The sequence below is a fragment of the Carcharhinus amblyrhynchos genome, chromosome 12, assembly GCF_965287045.1.
Source record: "Carcharhinus amblyrhynchos chromosome 12, sCarAmb.v2.hapA, whole genome shotgun sequence".
Lineage (NCBI taxonomy): Eukaryota > Metazoa > Chordata > Chondrichthyes > Carcharhiniformes > Carcharhinidae > Carcharhinus > Carcharhinus amblyrhynchos.
Genome location: NC_137335.1, coordinates 77,838,219 through 77,859,312, shown reverse-complemented (window position 1 = coordinate 77,859,312; position 21,094 = coordinate 77,838,219). Strand labels below are relative to the sequence as shown.

General features: G+C 48.2%; 1 protein-coding gene across 6 annotated transcripts in view; it reads right to left on the bottom strand.

Moving 5' to 3' along the window:
- The window catches only part of smyd3 (SET and MYND domain containing 3), a 664,143-nt gene that overhangs the window by 85,146 nt on the left and 557,903 nt on the right, over window positions 1-21,094 (bottom strand). For all 6 annotated transcript variants that reach the window (XM_080200782.1, XM_080200784.1, XM_080200783.1 and 3 more), the window contains 2 exons: window positions 20,208-20,310; window positions 12,049-12,159 (listed from right to left, as the gene is read on the bottom strand). In XM_080200782.1, coding sequence (XP_080056908.1) covers window positions 12,049-12,159; window positions 20,208-20,310 — 214 coding nt within the window. The remainder of the gene's footprint in view (window positions 1-12,048; window positions 12,160-20,207; window positions 20,311-21,094) is intronic.

The window sequence follows — 21,094 nt, the reverse complement described above, 5'->3', positions numbered from 1 at the left end:
AGAAGTCTTTTAAAAGACCCCAGCAAGTTCGCCTCTACCACCACCGACAGCAGCCCATTCCACTCTGAGTGAAAAACTTACCCCCAACATCTCCTCTGTGCTTGCTTCCCAGCATCTTAAACCTGTGTCCTCTCATAGCGGCCATTTCAGCCCTGGGAAATAGCCTCCAAGAATCCACAATCTATTCCTCTCAACATTTTATAAACCTCTATCAGGTCGCCTCTCAACCTTCGTCTCTCCAGGGAGAAGAGACCTATCTCCCTCAACCTATCTTCATAAGGCATGCCTCCCAATGCAGGCAACATCCTTGTAAATCTCCTCTGCACCCTCTCAATAGCTTCCACATCCTTCCTGTAGTGAGGCGACCAGAACTGTGCACAGTACTTCAAGTGGGGTCTGACAAGGGTCTTATAAAGTCGCAGCATTACCTCCCGACTCCTAAACTCAATCCCTCGATTAATGAAGGCCAGTACACCATACGCCTTCTTGACCACATCCTCCACCTGCGAGGCCGATTTAAGAGTCCTATGGACCCGGACCCCAAGATCCTTCTGCTCTTCAACACAGCTAAGACTCTTACCCTTGATATTATACTCCTTCATCCCATTGGTCCTGCCAAAATGGACCACTACACATTTATCTGCGTTGAAGTCCATCTGCCACTTCTCCGCCCAATCTTGCATCCTATCTGTGTCACGCTGCAACTTCTGACATCCCTCCAGAGTATCCACAACACCACCAACCTTCGTGTTGTTTGATAAGTTTGATACTGTCAATGGGGTTTCACATTCTCCGCAATCCGCCCACTAAAATTCCAGTGGTGGGCAGGATGGGAGATTTTTGACCAGAATTGGGGATTGGCGATCTGGAGATTATCAGCTAATTAGCATAAAAGGGGGCCATAGACTGGACTTTAGTTTTGGGGTTGGGAACTGGTGTAGGATGAATTTCCAAGTCCGGGTCCCGACACTGCGTCAAGCCGGGTGTCAGATGCTTGACGAGATTTCTGTGGGACGGCCAATTTGTGACCAGGAACGCCCACTGTTTCACACAGGCGGCATGATAACACAGTGGTTAGCACTGCTGCTTCACAGTACCAGGGTCCTGGGTTCGATTCCCGGATTGGGTCACTGTCTGTGCGGAGTCTGCACGTTCTCCCCGTGTCTGTGTGGGTTTCCTCCTACATTCTGAAAGGCGTGCTGGTTAGGTGCATTGACCCAAACAGGTGCCAGAGCGTGGTGACTAGGGGAATTTCACAGCAACTTCATTGCAGTGTTAAAGTAAGCCTTACTTGTGACACTAATAAATAAACTCCAAACCATTCTCTGGTCAGCCACACAGCCTCCTTTCCCTCCCTAGTCATGCTTTGGCCTCAGTGTGGGGCTGGAAAATTCCAGTGGCCTTAATTAGCAACAATATCTACTCCCTCCACCACCGACGCTCAGTAGCAGCAGTGTGTACTATCTACAAGATGCACTGCAGCAATTCACCAAAGTCCTTAGACAGCACCTTCCAAACCCACGACCACTTCCATCTAAAAGGACAAGGGCAGCAGATACATGGGAACACCATCAGCTGCAAGTTCTCCTCCAAGCCACTCACCATCCTGACTTGGAAATATATCGCCGTTCCTTCGCAGTCACTGGGTCAAAATCCTGGAATTCTCTCCCTACTGGCATTGTGGGTCAACCCCATAGCACATGGACTGCAGCGATGCAGCAAGAAGGCAGCTCACCAGCACCTTCTCAAGGGCAACTAGGGATGGGCAATAAATGCTGGAAAGCCAGTGATGCCCATGTCCCACGAATTAATAAAATAAAGCTGCTCCTAAAAGGTAGCCTACATCTTATGGGGAAGGCATCATGCCAAACCCCCACACCCCCATTCCTACTTGGAGTGCCAGGTTGCCAGCATTGCCCTGCTTCTGGGTTGGTTTCAGACATGGGTCGGACGTTGGTGGACAGTATCGCTGATGAGGAGATGCCGGCGTTGGACTGGGGTAAACACAGTAAGAAGTCTCACAACACCAGGTTAAAGTCCAACAGGTTTGCGCTCCGAAAGCTAGTGGCTTTTGCTACCAAATAAACCTGTTGGACTTTAACCTGGTGTTGTGAGACAGCTTACTGATGGTATCGCTGGCAGGGCCATTGCCGGCAGCCTGGCATTCCGGTCTCCGATGCCAGTTCTCGGACCCATCCTGCCTCCAGCCCCACCTTGGATGGGAAGCAAGGCCCCTGCCTCGCCAAGGATAAGCTGAAGCAGCTTGAGGGATTAGTATTCCCTCCTGGCCTGCACGCTCCCTGCCGCCTGCCCACTGGGAACTGGTTTAGCATTTTCAAAAATGATGGTTGCTGCCCTTTTCTTTAACGAATGTGAAACACGCTTCAGAAACAAATTAGATTTACTGGACAAGAATGTAGCCTGCATCATAAACATACACCTATACAAGGGTCAACACTTCTTCCGAGATAATTATAATTTATCATTTGTAAATCGGAAAGTGCCAAAAGGCTAAATGATTTTTGAACAAGCACAAACATATGAACATTAGGATTTAATTTCACACTCGAAATCAGCTTTTACCAATTACCACAGCAAAGCCACTAATCACAGGCACATCGCGTCTACCAGGTCTGGATTAGCGTCCAAATGGAACACAGCGAGGCCGGAAAGACTGGACACCACTCAGAACTCAATATGGTGGCACAGTGGTTAGCACTGCTGCCTCACAGCGCCAGCGACCCGGGTTCGATTCCCAGCTTGGGTCACTGTCGGTGCAGAGTCTGCATGTTCTCCCTGTGTCTGCGTGGGTTTCCTTTGGGTGCTCCAGTTTCCTCCCACAGTCTGAAAGACGTGCTGGTTAGGTGCATTGGTCATGCTAAATTCTCCCTCAGTGTACCCAAACAGTGTGGCGACTGGGGGATTTTCACAGTAACTTCATTGTAGTGTTATGCGGGGTGGGCCTTCAAGGCTGGAGTTCTGGCATTTTCTCAGTACCACACGTTGTGCCGTTCAGCGGCATGTTACTGCCTCCGGCCTGCCTTCAGGGGAGTGGCATCTGGGAGGGGGGTATGGGGGGTGCGGTTGAGGCGTTGGGGTCAATGGTCACTCATCCGCCAACTAAACCAACCAATTAAAGTGCCGAATGTGGACACACAGCAGGCGGGTGCCTGGATTTTCCGGATGTGCCCCTGCTGAGGTTGGGTGCCTGGAGTTGGCATGGTGACGGTCCCCCAGGATCCCATGCTAGGCCACAGGCATGGATCGGCTGGGCTGAGGGGGGCCTGTGGAGGGGTTAAGCCCGGTGGCCGTGACCACCAGTACATCTGTTGCTGCTCGCAAGTCTACAGAGGGTGCCCCCGCCTGGTAACGCCCTGGCTATCTCTCACCAATAGCAGCACCCACCCCTCCGAAATTTCCTCTGAAATTTAATCCGGGCTCCTGCCAATGCAAACCCCTGGATTTCCCAGTTAAGAATCCAGGCTGGCATCGGAGATCCGGAGCCTGGAACTAAAATTCAATCCTTTGTCAGCGTTCCAGAATAGATGGTCAAGGAAAAAGGGAGGTGGGACTGTGGTGAAGGTTAAATGTCAACACAGGGAGCCAAGCAACCTGTTACTGTTGATGTTGGTACAAAGAGGAGAAAAGCTCTCCGAAGAAGAGCCATATTGGACTCACAATATGAACTCTGTTCCTCTCTCCACAGACGCTGCCAGACCTGCTGAGATTTTCCAGCATTTTCTGTTTTTATGTGTAGTTTATAAAGCACATTTCATGACCATAGGACATCCCAAAGTGCTTTACAGCCAATGAGGTATGTTTTTGAAGTGTAGTCGCTACGCCATAGAACGCATTGAAGCTCCCGCAAACAGCAATCTGGTTTTTTTGGAGCTATATTGATTGACTGACTGATTAATATTAGCCAGGACAAAATAGGGAGCACACTTCTGCTCTTCATAGAATCAGAGAATGCCTACAGTGCAGAACAAGGCCATTCGGCCCATTGAGTCTGCACTGACTCTCCAACAGAACGTTTCACCCAGGTCCTGTAACCCTGCATACTTACTCTGCTAATCCACCTAACCCACACATCTTTGGACTGTGGGAGGAAACCCACGCAGACACGGGCAGAACTCCACACAGACAGTCACCCTCGGCTGGAATTGAACCCGGGTCCCTGGCGCTATTAGGCTAACCACTGTGCCACCATGCCTCTTCCAAAGAGTGCCCCGGGATCTGAAAAGAGGGCAGACAGGGCCTGGATTTTAGGTCTCATCCTAAAGGCAGCACCCCTGACAATGCAGCACTCCCTCACTGGGAGCCACTGCAGTGTCGGCCTAGATTTTGACTCCAGGGGGGTTTCTGCAGCGGGGCTGGAACCCACAACCCTCTGATTCGGAGATGAGAGTGCTATCCACTGAGCCAGAGCTGAGAGAGGCACGGGAGTAGCTCAGACCCCGACTGCCCTGTGGGGCTATCCAGCCACACGTTTCGGGTAAAGAAGATGAAATAATGAAGAGGTTCAGCGATCAGTTCGCTGCTGCCTAAATCTAGGAGTGAATTATCTCCGTGTGGGTGGAGTTCAGAGGATGTGGGACAACACTCCAAAGCCCGGTGACTTCTTGTTTAATTCCGCTCATGCTCAGGAGGACATTAAATTATGCTGTCAACGCATTTCACCTCAAGGTTCAGTCAGAAACACTGAACCCAGGTGGCAAGCTACCTGAACAGAATGGCTATTTATAGCTCGGTTATGACAAGCATTGAGCAATTAATCATCCAGTCCAGAGTCTGTATGGTATATCACTGAACTCACCGAGCTGTGAATGGCGCTGCAATCAGCAAATGGAAATGTTCTCCCCCTCCCTCTCTCTCTCCCCCTCTGTCTCTCCCTTCCCCTCTCTCTCCCCCTCTGTCTCTCCCTTCCCCTCTCCCCCTCCCTCTCTCTCTCCCTCTCTCCCCCACTCTGCGAGCGGCCAGGTGCTTAACTATTGCTCATCACAAACACACGGCAGACAAATGCCCGAATGTTGGTTTGACCAACAAGATGTCAAACATGGAGCCGGTGGCAGTATTTATTTGCGAGCAATATTTCTCAGTCAGATACTCAAACTAACTCCACTTTTCTAGGTATGTACTGCGAGGTTCACTGTACACTGCCTCAATCCAGTGAGATTCACTGTACACTGCCTCAATCCAGTGAGATTCACTGTACACTGCCTCAATCCAGTGAGACTCACTGTATAATGCCTCAATCCAGTGAGACTCACTGTATAATGCCTCAATCCAGTGAGATTCACTGTACACTGTCTCAATCCAGTGAGATTCACTGTACACTGCCTCAATACAGTGAGATTCACTGTATACTGTCTCAATCCAGTGAGATTCACTGTATAACGCCCCAATCCAGTAAGATTCACCGTATAACGCCTCAATCCAGTGAGATTCACTGTATAATCTCTCAATCCAGTGAGATTCACTGTATAATCTCTCAATCCAGTGAGGTTCACTATATAGTCTCAAGGCAGTAAAGTTCACTGTATACTGTCTCAATCCAGTGAGATTCACTGTACACTGTCTCAATCCAGTGAGGTTCACAATTTCTACAATACAATGTTTGGATCCCATAATCCCCATACCCTTCACTGCACACTGTCTGGACCCCGCTGTGTCTGGCCCCTGTGATCCCCATACCCTCCACTGTACAGTGTCTGGACCTTGCGATCCCGATACCCTCCACTGTACAGCATCTGGGTCCTGTGATCCTCATACCCTCCACTGCACAGTGTCTGCGTCCTACGATCCCCATACCCTCCACTGTACAGTGTCTGGGTCCTGCGATCCCCATACCCTCCACTGTACAGTGTCTGGGCCCTGTGATCCTCATACCCTCCACTGTACAGTGTCTGGGTCCCGCGATCCCCATACCCTCCACTGTACAGTGACTGGGTCCTGCGATCCCCATACCCTCCACTGTACAGTGTCTGGGCCCTGCGATCCCCATACTCTCCACTGTACAGTGTCTGGGTCCTGCGATCCTCATACCCTCCACTGTACAGTGTCTGGGTCCCGCGATCCCCATACCCTCCACTGTACAGTGACTGGGTCCTGCGATCCCCATACCCTCCACTGTACAGTGTCTGGGTCCTGCGATCCTCATACCCTCCACTGTACAGTGTCTGGGTCCCGCGATCCCCATACCCTCCACTGTACAGTGTCTGGGTCCTGCGATCCTCATACCCTCCACTGTACAGTGTCTGGGTCCCGCGATCCCCATACCCTCCACTGTACAGTGTCTGGGTCCTGCGATCCTCATACCCTCCACTGTACAGTGTCTGGGTCCTGCGATCCTCATACCCTCCACTGTACAGTGTCTGGGTCCTGCGATCCCCATACCCTCCACTGTACAGTGTCTGGGCCCTGCGATCCCCATACCCTCCACTGTACAGTGTCTGGGCCCTGCGATCCCCATACCCTCCACTGTACAGTGTCTGGGCCCTGCGATCCCCATACCCTCCACTGTACAGTGTCTGGGCCCTGCGATCCCCATACCCTCCACTGTACAGTGTCTGGGTCCTGCGATCCCCATACCCTCCACTGTACAGTGTCTGGGTCCTGCGATCCTCATACCCTCCACTGTACAGTGTCTGGGTCCTGCGATCCCCATACCCTCCACTGTACAGTGTCTGGGCCCTGCGATCCCCATACCCTCCACTGTACAGTGTCTGGGCCCTGCGATCCCCATACCCTCCACTGTACAGTGTCTGGGCCCTGCGATCCCCATACCCTCCACTGTACAGTGTCTGGGCCCTGCGATCCCCATACCCTCCGCTGTACAGTGTCTGGGCCCTACAGGCTAGTGGCTGTGGCCCCCATAATGGTGTTAATTATGAACAATGAACGGTCTTTCCCACCAGCTCCCTCCCTTTAGCAGGACAGCAGGATTTGTATGAAAGGGAACGCCAGGATTCAGACAGAGGTGTCCCGAGAGTTCTCTGACTGTCACAACACTCCTCAGTCCCGCTGCCCTCTTTAACTTTCTGCTGTTCCCTGGAGCTTTGTAGATGACGGAGGGACATCTCACTCACAGTGAATCGAATTGATTTGAAAAGTCATTCTGCCGGATTTATTTGCAGGGAGGCATTGTGCGTCTGTGCAAATAAACCTCCGGGCAGAGTCCTGCAGAAAGAAAACAACTTTATTGGAATCCACTTCAATCCCTGACTGATCAGTTCCTGCCATGGATGTGTCAGTGTAGTGACAGCGCATCTCAGACTCACTGGGTAACAGATGACTGTTTTGTTTTCATAAGTAGACCTTGACGGTATCTTAACACAACACACCTCTCTCTCCCTCTCTCCACGACAAGAGACATCTAGTGTATCACTTTTCCCACCTGTTTTAACGCACAGCGATGTGTAGTGGAATAGTGGGAAGGAAATGGCTTGGTGCTATTGTCGCTAGACTATTAATCCAGAAACTCAGCTAATGTTCTGGGGACCTGGGTTCGAATCCCGCCACGGCAGATGGTGGAATTTGAACTCAATAAAAAGAAATTTAGAATTAAGAATCTACTGATGACCACAAAACCATTGTCGATTTTCAGAAAAACCCATCTGGTTCACTAATGCCTTTTAGGGAAGGAAATCTGCTGTATTTATCTAGTCTGGCCTACATGTCACTCCACAACCAAAGCAATGTGGTTGACTCTCAAATACCCTCCAAGGGCATCTAGGGATGAACAATAAATGCTGGCCAACCAGCAACGCCCATGTCCCATGAATGAATAAAAAAAATATTGTGTACAGTTCTGGACACCACATTATGGGAGGAATGTGAATCCATTGGAATGAGCGCAGAAGAGATTTATAAGAACAGTTCCTGGGATATGAAACTTCAGTTACGAGGATAGGTTGAAGAGATTGGAGACTATTTCCTTGGAGAGAAGACAGTTAAGAGGAGATTTGATGGTAATGTTCAAAATCGTGAGAGGGCTGGACAGGGTAGAGAGGGAGAAACTGTTCCCTCTCATAAATGGAACAAGAGCGAGAGGGCACAGATTTGAAGTGATTTGCAAAAGAAGCAAACATGTTGTGAGAAAAAATCTTTTCACAGAATGAGTGGTTGGGATCTGGAATGCTGTGCCTGGGGGACAGGTTTAATCGAGTCATTGTAGAGGGCATTAGGTGATTACTTGAATAGAAACAATGTGCAGGGGTAGGGGGAAAGGCAGGACAACGGCACTAAGTTATGGTGCTCATCTGGAGAGCTGGTGCACACGGGATGGGCCAAATGGCCTCCTCTTGCATTGTGACAATTCTGTGATCCTGTGCTGCATTGCAGGATAATGCCCAGCATGGACTGAGCGGAACCTTTTCTGGAATCATTCCATACGGGAAATAAAAAGAGTACTTACATTTATACAGTACCTTTACCATAAGACCATAAGATACAGGAGCAGAATTAAGCCACTCAGCCCATCAAATCTGCTCCACCATTCAATCATGACTGATTTTTTTCTCATCCCCATTTTCCCGATAACTCCTGATCCCCTTATTAATCAGGAACCTATCTACCTCTGTCTTAAAGACACTCAATGACCTGGCCTCCACAGCCTTCTGCACGGAGTTCCACAGATTCACCACTCTCTGGCTGAAGAAATGCCTTCTTATCTCTAATTTAAAGGATCGTCCCTTTAGCCTGAGGCTGTGCCCTCTGGTTCTAGTTTTTTCTACGAGTGGAAACATCCTCTCCATTTCCACTCTATTCAGGCGTTGCAGTATCCTGTAAGTTTCAATAACATCCCCCTCTCATCCTTCAAAACTCCAACGAGTACAGAGCCAGAGTCCTCAACCGTTCCTCGTATGACAAGCGGTATTGGTACCTTCCCGATCTCAAACTGCCTCACAGCACTGCACAAAGCCCACTTCTGGTTAAATGAAGCCAGACTGCAGAGCTGCATGGTACAGTGCAACTCTCAGAGATAAATCAGGAAAAGCTAGCATGCAGGTACGGCAGGCGATGAGGAAGGCAAATGGAATGTTGACCTTGATTGCCAGCGGAATGGAATATAAAAGTAGGGAAGTGTTACAACAGCTGGTGAGGCCACATCTGGAATTCTGTACAGTTCGGGGCTCCTGAAGGAAGAATATAATTTCAGTGGGAGCAGTGAGGGAAGGTTCACTCTGCTGATCCCTGAGAGGTAGGGGTCGTCCAGTGAGGGTAGTTGGGACAGGTAGGGCCTGTACCCATTGGAGTTTAGAAGATTGAGAGATGAACCTATTGAAACGTTGAAGATCCTGAGGGGATGTCTCCCCCGCTCCTCACCGCCTTGTGGGGAGGTCCAGAGGGTAACCATGATATGGAAGCCATGATGTGGATGATGGGAAGTCCAGACCAGGGGGGACACGGTTTAAAAATGAAGGGTGTCTCATTTAAGATGGAGATGAGGAGAATTTGTTTTTCTCTCAGAGGTTTGTCAAGTGTGTGGAATTCATTCCCCCAACAGGCTGCAGGAGCTGGGCCATTGAAAAGATTTGAGGCTGAGTCAGCTAGGATTTATCATTAACACGGGAGTGAAGGGTAACTGGGAGTGGGGGGGATGCAGGTGGTGCGTGTAGTTGAGGTCACAGTCATCTCAGTTCAGTCATGTTCTTATTGAATAGTGTAGCAGGCTCAACAGGCCGGATGGCCTACTCCAGCTTTTCATTCTTATATCCAGAAGGGCAGCCACTGCTATTTTGAGGCAAACACGGCAGCCCATTTGTGCACAGCAAGCTCCCACAAAGAGCAACATGGTCAATTTGCAGCAGTGTTGATGGAGGGATGAATATTGGCCAGGACAGTAGGGAGAATTTACCTGCTTTTCTTTGCGTTGTGGGGGCTTTCGAGAAAAAGGAGTATCACTCCCATTTATCCACCACCTTTCACAATCACCGGCCAAGACCATAAGAAATAGGAGCAGGAGTAGGCCATTCAGCCCCTCGAGCCTGCTCTGCCATTTAATAAGATCATGGCTGACCTAACACACACAGAGTCCACTTTCCTTCTCCCTCCCCATACCCTTAATTCCCCAACTGATTAAAAATCTATCAGTTCCAGCTTTAAAAATGTTCAAGAGCTCAGTTCCCACAGCTTCCTGGGGTAAAGAATTCCAAAGGTTCACCACTCTCTGAGAGAAGACGTTTTTCCTCAGATCCGTCTTAATGAGCACCTCCTTATTCTGCAACAACGCCCTCTGGTCCCACACTCTCCCATGAGTGGGAACGTCCTCCCAACATTTACCCTGTCCAACCATCAAAACAATCTTTTGATTTGATTTGATTTGACTTATTATTGTCACATGTATTAGCATACAGTGAAAAGTATTGCTTCTTGCGCACTATACAGACAAAGCATACCGCTCATAGAGAAGGAAACGAGAGAGTGCAGAATGTAGTGTTACAGTCACAGCTAGGGTGTAGAGAAAGATCAGCTTAGTGCGAGGTAGGTCCATTCAAACGTTTGATGGCAGCAGGGAAGAAGCTGCTCTTGAGTTGGTTGGTACATGACCTCAGACTTTTGTACCCTGGCCCTTCAGCTGGTGCAGTAGGATATTTGGCATCCACCTGTGATGGCAGATGTCTTCTCAGTTTAATATCACACCTGAAAGACAGCACCTTTGACAGTGCAGCACTCTCTCAGTACTGCACAGCAGTCCCAGCCTAGATTACAGACTCAGCTTTGTGGAGTTGGCCTTGGACCATAATCTTTGATTTGTTTTGATTTATTATTGTCTATATTTCTATATTTTGATTATATCCCCTCTCATTCTGCTGAACTCCAGAAGTACACACAACCTGTTTAATCATTCCTCACAACAGTCCCTCCACCCCCGGGATCACCCTCCCTGCCCCAAGGTGTTCCTCTTCCGAAAGATGGCATTGAACAAAGAACAAAGAAAATTACAGCACAGGATCAGGCCCTTCGGCCCTCCAAACCTGTACTGACCATGCTGCCCGTCTGAACTACCCTTCCAGGGATCATATCCCTCCATTCCCATCCTATTCATGTATTTATCCAGATACTCCTTAAAAGTCACTATTGTATCTGCTTCCACTGCCTCCCCCAGCAGCGAGTTCCAGGCACTCACCACCCTCTGTGTAAAAAACTTGTCTCGTACATCTGCTTTTAAAGCTTGTCCCTCGCACCTCGGAGTTGCTGACAGTGCGGCACTCTCAGTACTGCACCGGGGCATCAGGCTAGCTGTTTACACTCGAGTCTCTGGAGTGGGATTTGAACATGCAACTTTTTGAGTTAGAAGTGAGGCTGAGCCACAGCTGACAAAACATCAAATGCCTGCACTCAGCACGGGGAGAGAGAGAGAGAGCGAGAGACAGTGAGAGAGAGGGAGAAAGAGAGAGAGGGAACAAGCGAAAAAAAGAGACAATGAGAGAGAGAGAGAGAGACAGTGAAAGGGGGAGAGAGAGCGAGAGAGAGAGGGCGAGAGAGTGAGAGAGAGAGCGAAAGAGAGTGAGAGAGAAAGAAATAGAGAGAGAGAGAGAGAGAGACAATGAGAGAGAGAGAGTGAGAATGAGAGAGAGAGAGAGAGACTTTTATAGTCAACCTGTGCTGGATTCAAAGCCGCTTCTTTGATAACCCTTTAAAATCCCTCCCTCCGAACCCACTGCAAGACCATGGGAAGAATTTTCCTGTCCCGCCCACCAGCAGGCGGGGGCGGAGGGGGGAAGGACCATGCAAAGGTCCATTGATCTCGGGTGGGAGTTTCCGACCTTGGAGCGAGCGTGGCCGGGAAGTCCAAGCCCCCCAGTCTCCTCCCCGGACACCACAACCTGCTCTGACCTCTCGCTTTTCCAAAGGAATTAAACCCGAGAGCCACTGCAATAAACATTCTTGAATGAGTGCCGGGAGTTTTAACACATCAAGACACTGGAGACAAAGGAAGAGGGGAAGCGTCCTTCAGTTGGAATTACCTGGAGCGCTGGGTGAAAGGCAAAAATGGGAACCTTGACACAGCCTGACTCCCCAAGTAATTCAGACATAACAAACCTTGTCTGCCATCTCACAGCGATTGCAATCACAGGCAAAGCAGTACTGCTTCGTTAGCTGTCTCCTCCGATCTTGGCTTGTTGCCATGACATCAATGTAACTGACCGTCAGCTGATGGGTGGAAGAAACAATGAATGATTAGGCTGGAAACATTAATAACTAACAATCTCTCTCATCTAAAGCAAATATTTTCAGTCAGCGTTAGTTCTCAAAGTCCTGCCTTGCATTTGCAAGGTGACATCTTGTCTTCTCAGTGTGGTAGCGTTTTGGGAGCTTGGGGGGAGTGTGAGATTACCGTCTATGTGTTGGAAGTTATGTTCACTCATTAAGCACACTTGTCTTTCTAAGACCGGGGTCCCAGAGGACCACAACTCAAACTGAAGCCTCCCTGGCTTTTCTCAACCACTCATCTTCATTCTTCCCACACATTTAACACTGAGTGGACACCGGACCAGTTGTTGAGATCCATGGAAGTGCGAGACTCCCAGTAATATTCAACAGTATTCAAGAGGTGGCTGGATATAGCACTTGGGGCAAATGGGGTCAAGGGTCATGGGGAGAAAGCGGGATTATGCTACTGAGTTGGACGATCAGCCATGATCGTAATGAATGGCGGAGCAGGCTCAAAGGGCCAAATGGCCTCCTCCTGCTCCTATCTGCAATGTTTCTGTGTAATACCATAACCCAAAGTGTTATTGCCAGCAATCTCCCACGGTGAAGTAGCACTGAGGAGCCTCCTCAGATTGCTTTGCAAGTATGGATATCTGGGGCAGAGGGAGGGATGGATGAGAGGGAAAGAAAAGGGACAAATTTGCCCCTCAAGATGTCCCAAGGTACTTGACAGCCAATGAAGATACCTGGACTTGCCAGATGTGATGTTCATCCTTGTAAGATCAATGAGCCTTCAGTTACAATGCTGCATACGCAAGGCGAACGCACAAATCACCACAGCAGCCAGTAATCTTGACCATCTGCCCCAATAACATGGCGTACTAAGGTAGGTTTACATTCCTCAGACAGCTGTTCCTCAGTGAGATTGTTAGGATTGCACTAAAAAAATAATATTCGTGGCACTCAAGTACCAGGCAATGGCCACCTCCAATAAAAGAGCATCTAATCATTGCCCCTTGACATTCAATGGCATTGCCATTGCTGAATCCCTCGCTATCAACATCCTGGGTGGTTACCATTGACCAGAAACTCAACTGGACTCACCACACAGTGGCTACAAGAGCAAGTCAGAGGCTAGGAATACTGCAGCGAGTCACTCATCTCCAGACTCCCCAGAGCCTGTCTACCATCTCCAAGGCACAAGTCAGGAGTGTGAGGGAATACTCCCCACTTAGCTGGATGGGGGCAGCTCCAACAACACTCAAAAAGCTCAACACCATCCAGGACAAAGCAGCCCGCTTGATTGGCACCACATCTACAAACATTCAATTCCTCCACTAGCAAAGGACAGTGACAGCCATATAGAACATAGAAAAACTACAGCACAAACAGGCCCTTCGGCCCACAAGTTGTGCTGATGATATCCCAAACTACTGGGCTTACCTATAACCCTCAAATCTATTAAGTTCCATGTACTCATCCAGAAGTCTCGTACAATCTACAAGATGCACCGCAAGAACTCAACAAGGTTCCTTAGGCAGCACCTTCCAGAACTACAGAAGGACAGGAACAGCTGATATCTGGGAACACCACCATATGCAGGTTTCCCTCTGAGCCACTTACCATCCTGATTTGGAAATATATCGTCATTCCTTCACTATTGCTGTCCTGCCACAGTTCCAGGCAGTGTAGTCCAGACCCCACCCAATTTCATGGGATGTGAGATAGCGACCGGATAATCTATTTTTGTGCTGTTAAGGAATAAATACCAGCCAGGACCTGGGATAACATCAATGTTCTTCTTCAAAATAGTGCCATGGGATCTTTTGTATGCACCTGAGCAGGTGGATAAGGCATTTAATGTCTCATCCAACAGCACCATGGATTTTCTTTCTTAAACTGGTGGCGATATTAGAGTTAAGTGACTTTAAATTACCAGAGCGAAATTTATCTATTTGTGGCAATTTCCTAGAATCATAGAATCTCTACAGTGCAGAAGGAAGCCACTTGGCCCATCAAGTCTCCACTGACAACAATCCCACCCAGACTCTATCCAGACACTAAGGGGCAATTTATCATTGCCTATCAACATAATCGCACATCTCTAGACTGGGAGAAACCTGGAGCACCCAGAGGAAACCCATGTGGACATGGGGAGAACGTGCAAACTCGACACAGACAGTGACCTGTAGTTGGAATTGAACCTGGGTCCCAGACGCTGTGAGGCACAGTGCTAACCACCATGTTGCTCAGTTTGCTGGGTTTCCTACTTTACAGCAATGTCTAAGTTGAGTTTAAGTTTATTTATTAGTCATAAGTAGGCTTGTATTAATGCTGCAATGAAGTTACTGTGAAAATCCCCTAGTTGTCACAATCTAGCACCTGTTCGGGTACACTGAGGGGGAATTTAGTACGGCCAATGCGCCTAACCTTCATGTCTTTCAGAGTGTGGGAGGAAACCAGAGCACCTGGAGGAAACCCACGCAGACACGGGGAGAACGTACAAACTCCACACAGACAGTGACCCAAACGGGAACTGAACCCGGGTTCCTCTCGCTGTGAGGCAGCAGTGCTAACCACTGTGCCACCGTGTTGTCTGCACTTCAGTGATATGCTCTGGGACGTCCCGAGGTCTTGAAAGGGGCTAAATAAATGCAAGTTGTGATTCTTAAACAAATATACCCAGCGTAGGGGAGGCCCGGACTGGGTCTCAGCTCTTTAACAGATCACTGTGCTGGGGGGAGGGGCGGGGGGATAGTTTCTTATGCATCCAGCTTTCAGATTGCTCACGTTCGGCCTCAGTGAAAGATTTCACACTTTGCCACGGTTCTGGCGAAAGGTGAACACAAGGTCAGTCAAGACCGGAGGTGCTCACTGTTGCAACATCAGCATCGATTGCATTCATAACTAGGGCTGTAAAAGTTCAAAAAGCAATGGCTGAGATACCACAGCGAGCAGCTATTAAACCGTTTGTAAGTTTGTCCGTCAACTTCTCAACACACTGTATCTCCCGGGTGTGTTTTCTAACACAGGGCCAGGTAGAGGAAGGCTCACCTTGCCCTTGACTGAATGGAGTAACGTCTGGCTCCCTGCCACTCAGCCCATCGTTATCGCGATAACAATGGTCATTTCAAAGGCCACATCAATATTCTGACGGAGCATTAAAGGGAAGGTGATAGGGACAGTGGGTGAGAGGCTAACATCTTAAATCTGTGACCCAGAGTCCTTGTACCATCAGCCCATGGGAAGGGTTTTTCTTTATCCACCTTACATAAACCTGTCACAATCTGTACAAATCTCCCCTCAGTCTCCTTTCCCCAAAGAAGAATAATGCCAGCTTCTCATCCTTACTTTGCTGCTAAAATCCCTGGGATCTTTCCACCGAGTCTCAGCTGACACCTTCTTCCTCACCCAGTAAAAAAGCACTTATTCATTAGTCAAAAGTAGGCTTACATTTAGGGCGGCACGGTGGTTAGCACTGCTGCCTCACAGCGGCAGGGGCCTGGGTTCAATTCCCGGCTTGGGTCACTGTCCGTGTGGAGTTTGCACACTCTCCCCGTGCCTGTGGGGGTTTCTTCCGGGTGCTCCGGTTTCCTCCCACAGTCCAAAGACATGCGGGTTAGTTGGGTTGGCCATGTTAAATTGCGCCTTAGTTTCAGGGTAAATGCATGGGGTTGTGGGGAAAGGGTCTAGATGGAACTGTGGTTGGTGCAGACTCAATGGGCCAAATGGCCTCCTGCACTGCAGGATTCTATGAAGTTACTGTGAAAATCCCCCAGTTGCCACACTCCTGTGCCTGCTTGGGTACACTGAAAACAAAGGATTTGGAGATCAGAAATGAACGGAAACAAAGTTCACAATGCTTCTAAATCCCATCATAATTTTCAGGTTTTGCCATCATGCCAGCAGGACCATGGCAAAGCTGGAGTATCGTGTTCAGAGCTGCTCACCACACTTCAGGAAGGATCTTTGACAGGTCACAGCTGAGACTCAGTGGAAAGGCCCCAGGGATTTTAGCAGCAAGGTAAGGGCTGGAGAAGCTGGGATTATTCTCCTTTGGGGAAAGGAGACTGAGGGGAAATTTGTACCAGAATATGACAGGTTTAGATAAAGTGAATAAAGAAAAGCCCTTCCCATTGGCTGATTGTACAAGGACTATGGGATTTAAGATTTAAGATTTTGTGTGAGAGATGCAGAAGCGAGAAGATTCTTTTCGCAAGCGATGATTAATGATTTCAAGTGGAAACTGAGGGAGTAACAGAGAAAAATAAACTTACAGAGCTATGCAATCACAGGGATTTGGCGAATGGCACAGATGGATTCTTCTACAGAGAGACAGCACAGGTCCGATGGGCCAAATGACCTTTTGCTGTACTGCACTGACTCCTCCTATCCTGTCAAGACCCTACAGTGTGATAACTCAATAGGAAATCCTCCAACTGCTGCCTTAATGGAAACACAAACCCTTTTACTGTTAAAATAAAGACCTACAGAAATTTTATTCATGTACCTTAACGGTGGGGCTTCATGCTAACTTTCCCTACCATCCTATCTTAATAGGATCCAAGCCGATTGGTGAAGCCAAAATCAACGGATCTTTACTTTATTGAGAGAAGTCATTGACCTGTTCACCCTCACAGCTCTCCGCCCACACAACCCAGTGTCCCGGCTATCCCCTATTTATATTGACTTGTTCAGTCTCACAGCTCTCCCCCCATACACCCCAGTGTCCCAGTTTTCCCCATTCATATTGACTTCTTCAGTCTCACAGTTCTCTCCCCACTCAATCCAGTGTCCCAGTTATCTCCTATATACGTGTGTTCAAAGACAATTAATAATCATAATCTATTTTCACTTAACCATAGCAATGTAACTGATATGACGTTAACACCCTCCCCTCCCCCTTGGGTTGGGGGGGGGGGGGCGAGAGAGGTGACAGTGGGATTAATGAGATAGCAATTTCAGAGAGCTGTCCTATGCACAATGGGCCAAATGGTCTCCTTCTGTGCAATATGATTCTATTGTGTTTCTATGAGACACTTCCCTGGCTGGTTGCAGTGGGATGTAGCGGTTTAATGGTGATGGTGTGGTAGCGACCATTATTGTAACAGGGCCCATGGTTAAATGATTGAGTCACTGTTTATATTTCATGTCTAACACACAAAAGCTTCTGAAGACATTAAAGGTGAAGCATTGAGAGTGAAAAGCTTTTCACCTTGACTGCTAGAGCATTTATTTACCTTCAAATTAACCAAATGAAATATTTCAAACATCACTACGTCATGTACAGGGGGTGGGATGGCTGCTTCATCTGACACACTCTCACACACATACACACACACACATACACACACAAGCATACACACACGCACTCACATGCACACACACACACAAACACACACACGCACACATACGCACAAACACACACATGCACACACACCCACTCATACACATGTACAAACACATACACACACACACGTAAACACACACACAGAAAGATACACACACACACAAGCAACACAGACACATACCTGTACACACACAGGTAAACATACACACATAAACACATACACATGTAAACACACCACTCACAGGCAACACACACATGCAACACACGTACATGCACTAACACACAAATTCACACACCACACACACAACACACACACCCCACAAACACTCAAACACACACCACATGCATGCAACATACATATATGCACACACAACATGCATGCATACTCAAACACGGATTAACAACCGACATATGCATTAACATGCACATGCACACACTCATGTGCATACGCACATACTAACATACAGACACACACTCACGCACACACAGACTCTTAAAACTTTGACCTGAGATAATGACCACATGAAAAAAACTATGAGCATTTGACACAAATAACATAAAACCTCTCCATAACTTATTCTCTGCACCCACAAAATAAACAAAAGGCCAGATTGTAAAACAAAGGTGGGTTTATTCCAAAGGATGTGCAAGATATGGGTTGTATATTGGTGTGAGAGCCACTGACAAAGTAAACTAAAGTGTTAGAGCAGAGACAGTGAAAGGTGGCTTGTATCATAAAAGCAGAATGGGAAAGAGCAGGCCTTTTACAGGATAATGTGGACTTTTCCCCTGTGACACTCATTTAAATCAAATGTCCATTCCTATAAAGTCAGAAGAGTAATTTGACCATTTTAATTACACTGCTCCTCACTGCAAGCCAGAATCTTACTGAGGCCAAAGGAAGTGAAGGAGATAAACTGCCTAACGATCCCAAACCCTCAAACTATGGAGCGATTCCACAACCCCTCCTGGACATATGGTGAATCTGAGTGTTTTACAGGGTGTCAGAATGTGCTGGCTATCTGCTGAATCACTGTGCTTTCATATCTTCAAGCCTTCATTCTAAGGCCTGGATTTCCCTCTGTAAACTTTTCCAACTCTCCTTCCCCCTTTAAGATGCTCTGTAAAACCCATCTCTGATTTTGGTTATTTGCCGCTTACAATGGTGCAGCCTACATAAAAAGTGCCCAGTCCATCATCACACAAACCAGCCTTCCATCCATCGACTCCGTCAACACTTCCCACTGCCTCGGAAAAGCAGCCGGCATAATCAAGGACCCACACACACCCCGGACATTCTCTCTTCCACCTTCTTCCGTCAAGAAAAAGGGACAGAAGTCTGAGGTCACGTACCAACCAACTCAAGAACAGCTTCTTCCCTGCTGCTGTCAGACTTTTGAATGGATCTTTCTTGTATTAAGTTGATCTTTCTCTAAATCCTGGTTATGACTGCAACACTACATTCTGCACTGTCTTTCCTTTTTTATGAACGGTATGCTTTGACTGTATAGCGTGCAAGAAACAATACTTTTCACTGTATACTAATATATGTGACAATAATAAATCAAATCAAATTTTAAAAAGTGCTCCGTAACGACTGAGATTGAGGGTTATAGATAGGTCTGTAGGTTGGTAGGTGTTGATGTGATCGGCGCAACTCGTGGGCCGAAGGGCCTGTTTGTGCTGTAGTGTTCTATGTTCTATGTTCTATGACTCTCTGGAGCTCCTTGACATCTTGTATTTATATAGCGTCCTTAAGGTAATACAAGTTGTTGTTGTACCAAATGTCAATTGAGGCCTAAATGAAGGCCTGGCCCTCACAGGCGGAAGGAAGGAAATTGAGAGGATGTGCCAGGTGAAGTAGCTCCTCAGAAGCAGGTGTCCCTTCACCAGATTCCCTCTATTTACCAACTCTATTCAGCCCCCAAGAGTGTTTCAGGTACAGTCAGAATCCAGAGCGCCAGCGGACCTGGCTCTCTCATATTTATGTACAGCCGAGGTTCCCTGACTGGGCAGGCAATCATGGTCTCAATCAGGGATCTCATACTCCAAACAGCCCGCCAACGTCATGGGCCTCATGACACCAGCAGGCTGGAAGTGGAGATGGGCAGAGTTGTTGGACAGAGATGGGGAGAGGGATGGGGCTGGGTGGCAAGGCCATGAAGGGATTTAGACACAGGAAAACAGTTTTAAAATCGGGGCGAGGGCAGAGGTGACAGGTGAACACACAGAGCAATGAGCAACCAAGCTCCAACCGATGCACTGGGCATGGTCTAGTAGCGTGGTGGTGGGGCCTACCTCGGGAGATCCAGCTAAAAGCCCATTGACTGCCAGCGGGCCTGGGAAGCCCTGGGGACGGGGAGGTGAAGCTGGAAAATTTCGATTGGAGCTTGGTTGCTCATTGCTCTGTGCGTTCACCTGTCACCTCTGCACTCTCGGTCTGCACTTGCCCAGATTTTAAAATTGTTTTCCCGTGCATAAATCCCTTCATGGCCTTGCCACCCATGCCCCTCTCCATCTCTGTCCAACAAATCTGCCCTTCTCCACTTCCAGCCTGCTGGTGTCATGAGGCCCATGAGGTTGGCCGGCTGTTTGGAGTATGAGATCCCTGATCGAGACCACGATTGCCTGACCAGTCAGGGAGCCTCGGCTGTACATAAATATGGATAAATATTGATATCACCTTATCGCAAATTACCTCCTCGTCGACTTCAATCTGTCGAACTGCGTGCAGCCGGAGGAGTTTCCCTTCAAAGACAATCACGCAGTTTGGATCGCAGCTATGGTTCAGCAGAGACACGCTGTAAAGAGATAACCACTTAACGTTAGTTCAATCTGACAGTGGATGCTCACTTGCCTTCAGAATCCCAGCAGTCTGTAATGATCGTACAAAATGCCCCGACAGATCACTTTAAAATTCTGTCACGTCACAAAATCAAAAATCTGCCACAACGCTGGGCTGAAGTCACTAATCTCTACAAAATAAATGGACTTTCACTGCCAGCTCAAATTAAAATCAGTTGTTTTTTTTCTCTCTAAAGTCCTAAGAAAATCATCATCATCACAAGGGCCAACCGTCAGTTCGCAATTATAGAATCATAGAGTCCCTACAGTGCAGAAGGAGGCCATTTGGCCCATTGAGTCCCAGCCAGGCTTTATCCATGTAACCCCACATATTTACCCCGCTCATCCCTCTAGCCTACACATCCCGGGACATAAGGGACAATTTAGCATGGCCAATCAACCTAATCCACATATCTTTAGATTGTGGGAGGAAACCGGTGCAGACACGGGGAGAACATGCAAACTCCACCCTGTAAGAAGTCTCACAACACCAGGTTAAAGTCCAACAGGTTTGTTTGGTAGCACGAACTTTTGGAGCACTGCTCCTTCATCAGGTGAGTGTCCACTCACCTGATGAAGGAGCAGCGCTCTGAAAGCTCGTGCTGCCAAATTAAAACTTGTTGGACTTTAACCTGGTGTTTGAGACTTCCTATTGTGCCTACCCCAGTCCAATGCCGGCATCTCCATATCAAAATTCTACACAGTGACCCAAGCCAGGAATCGAACCCAGGTCTCTGGAGC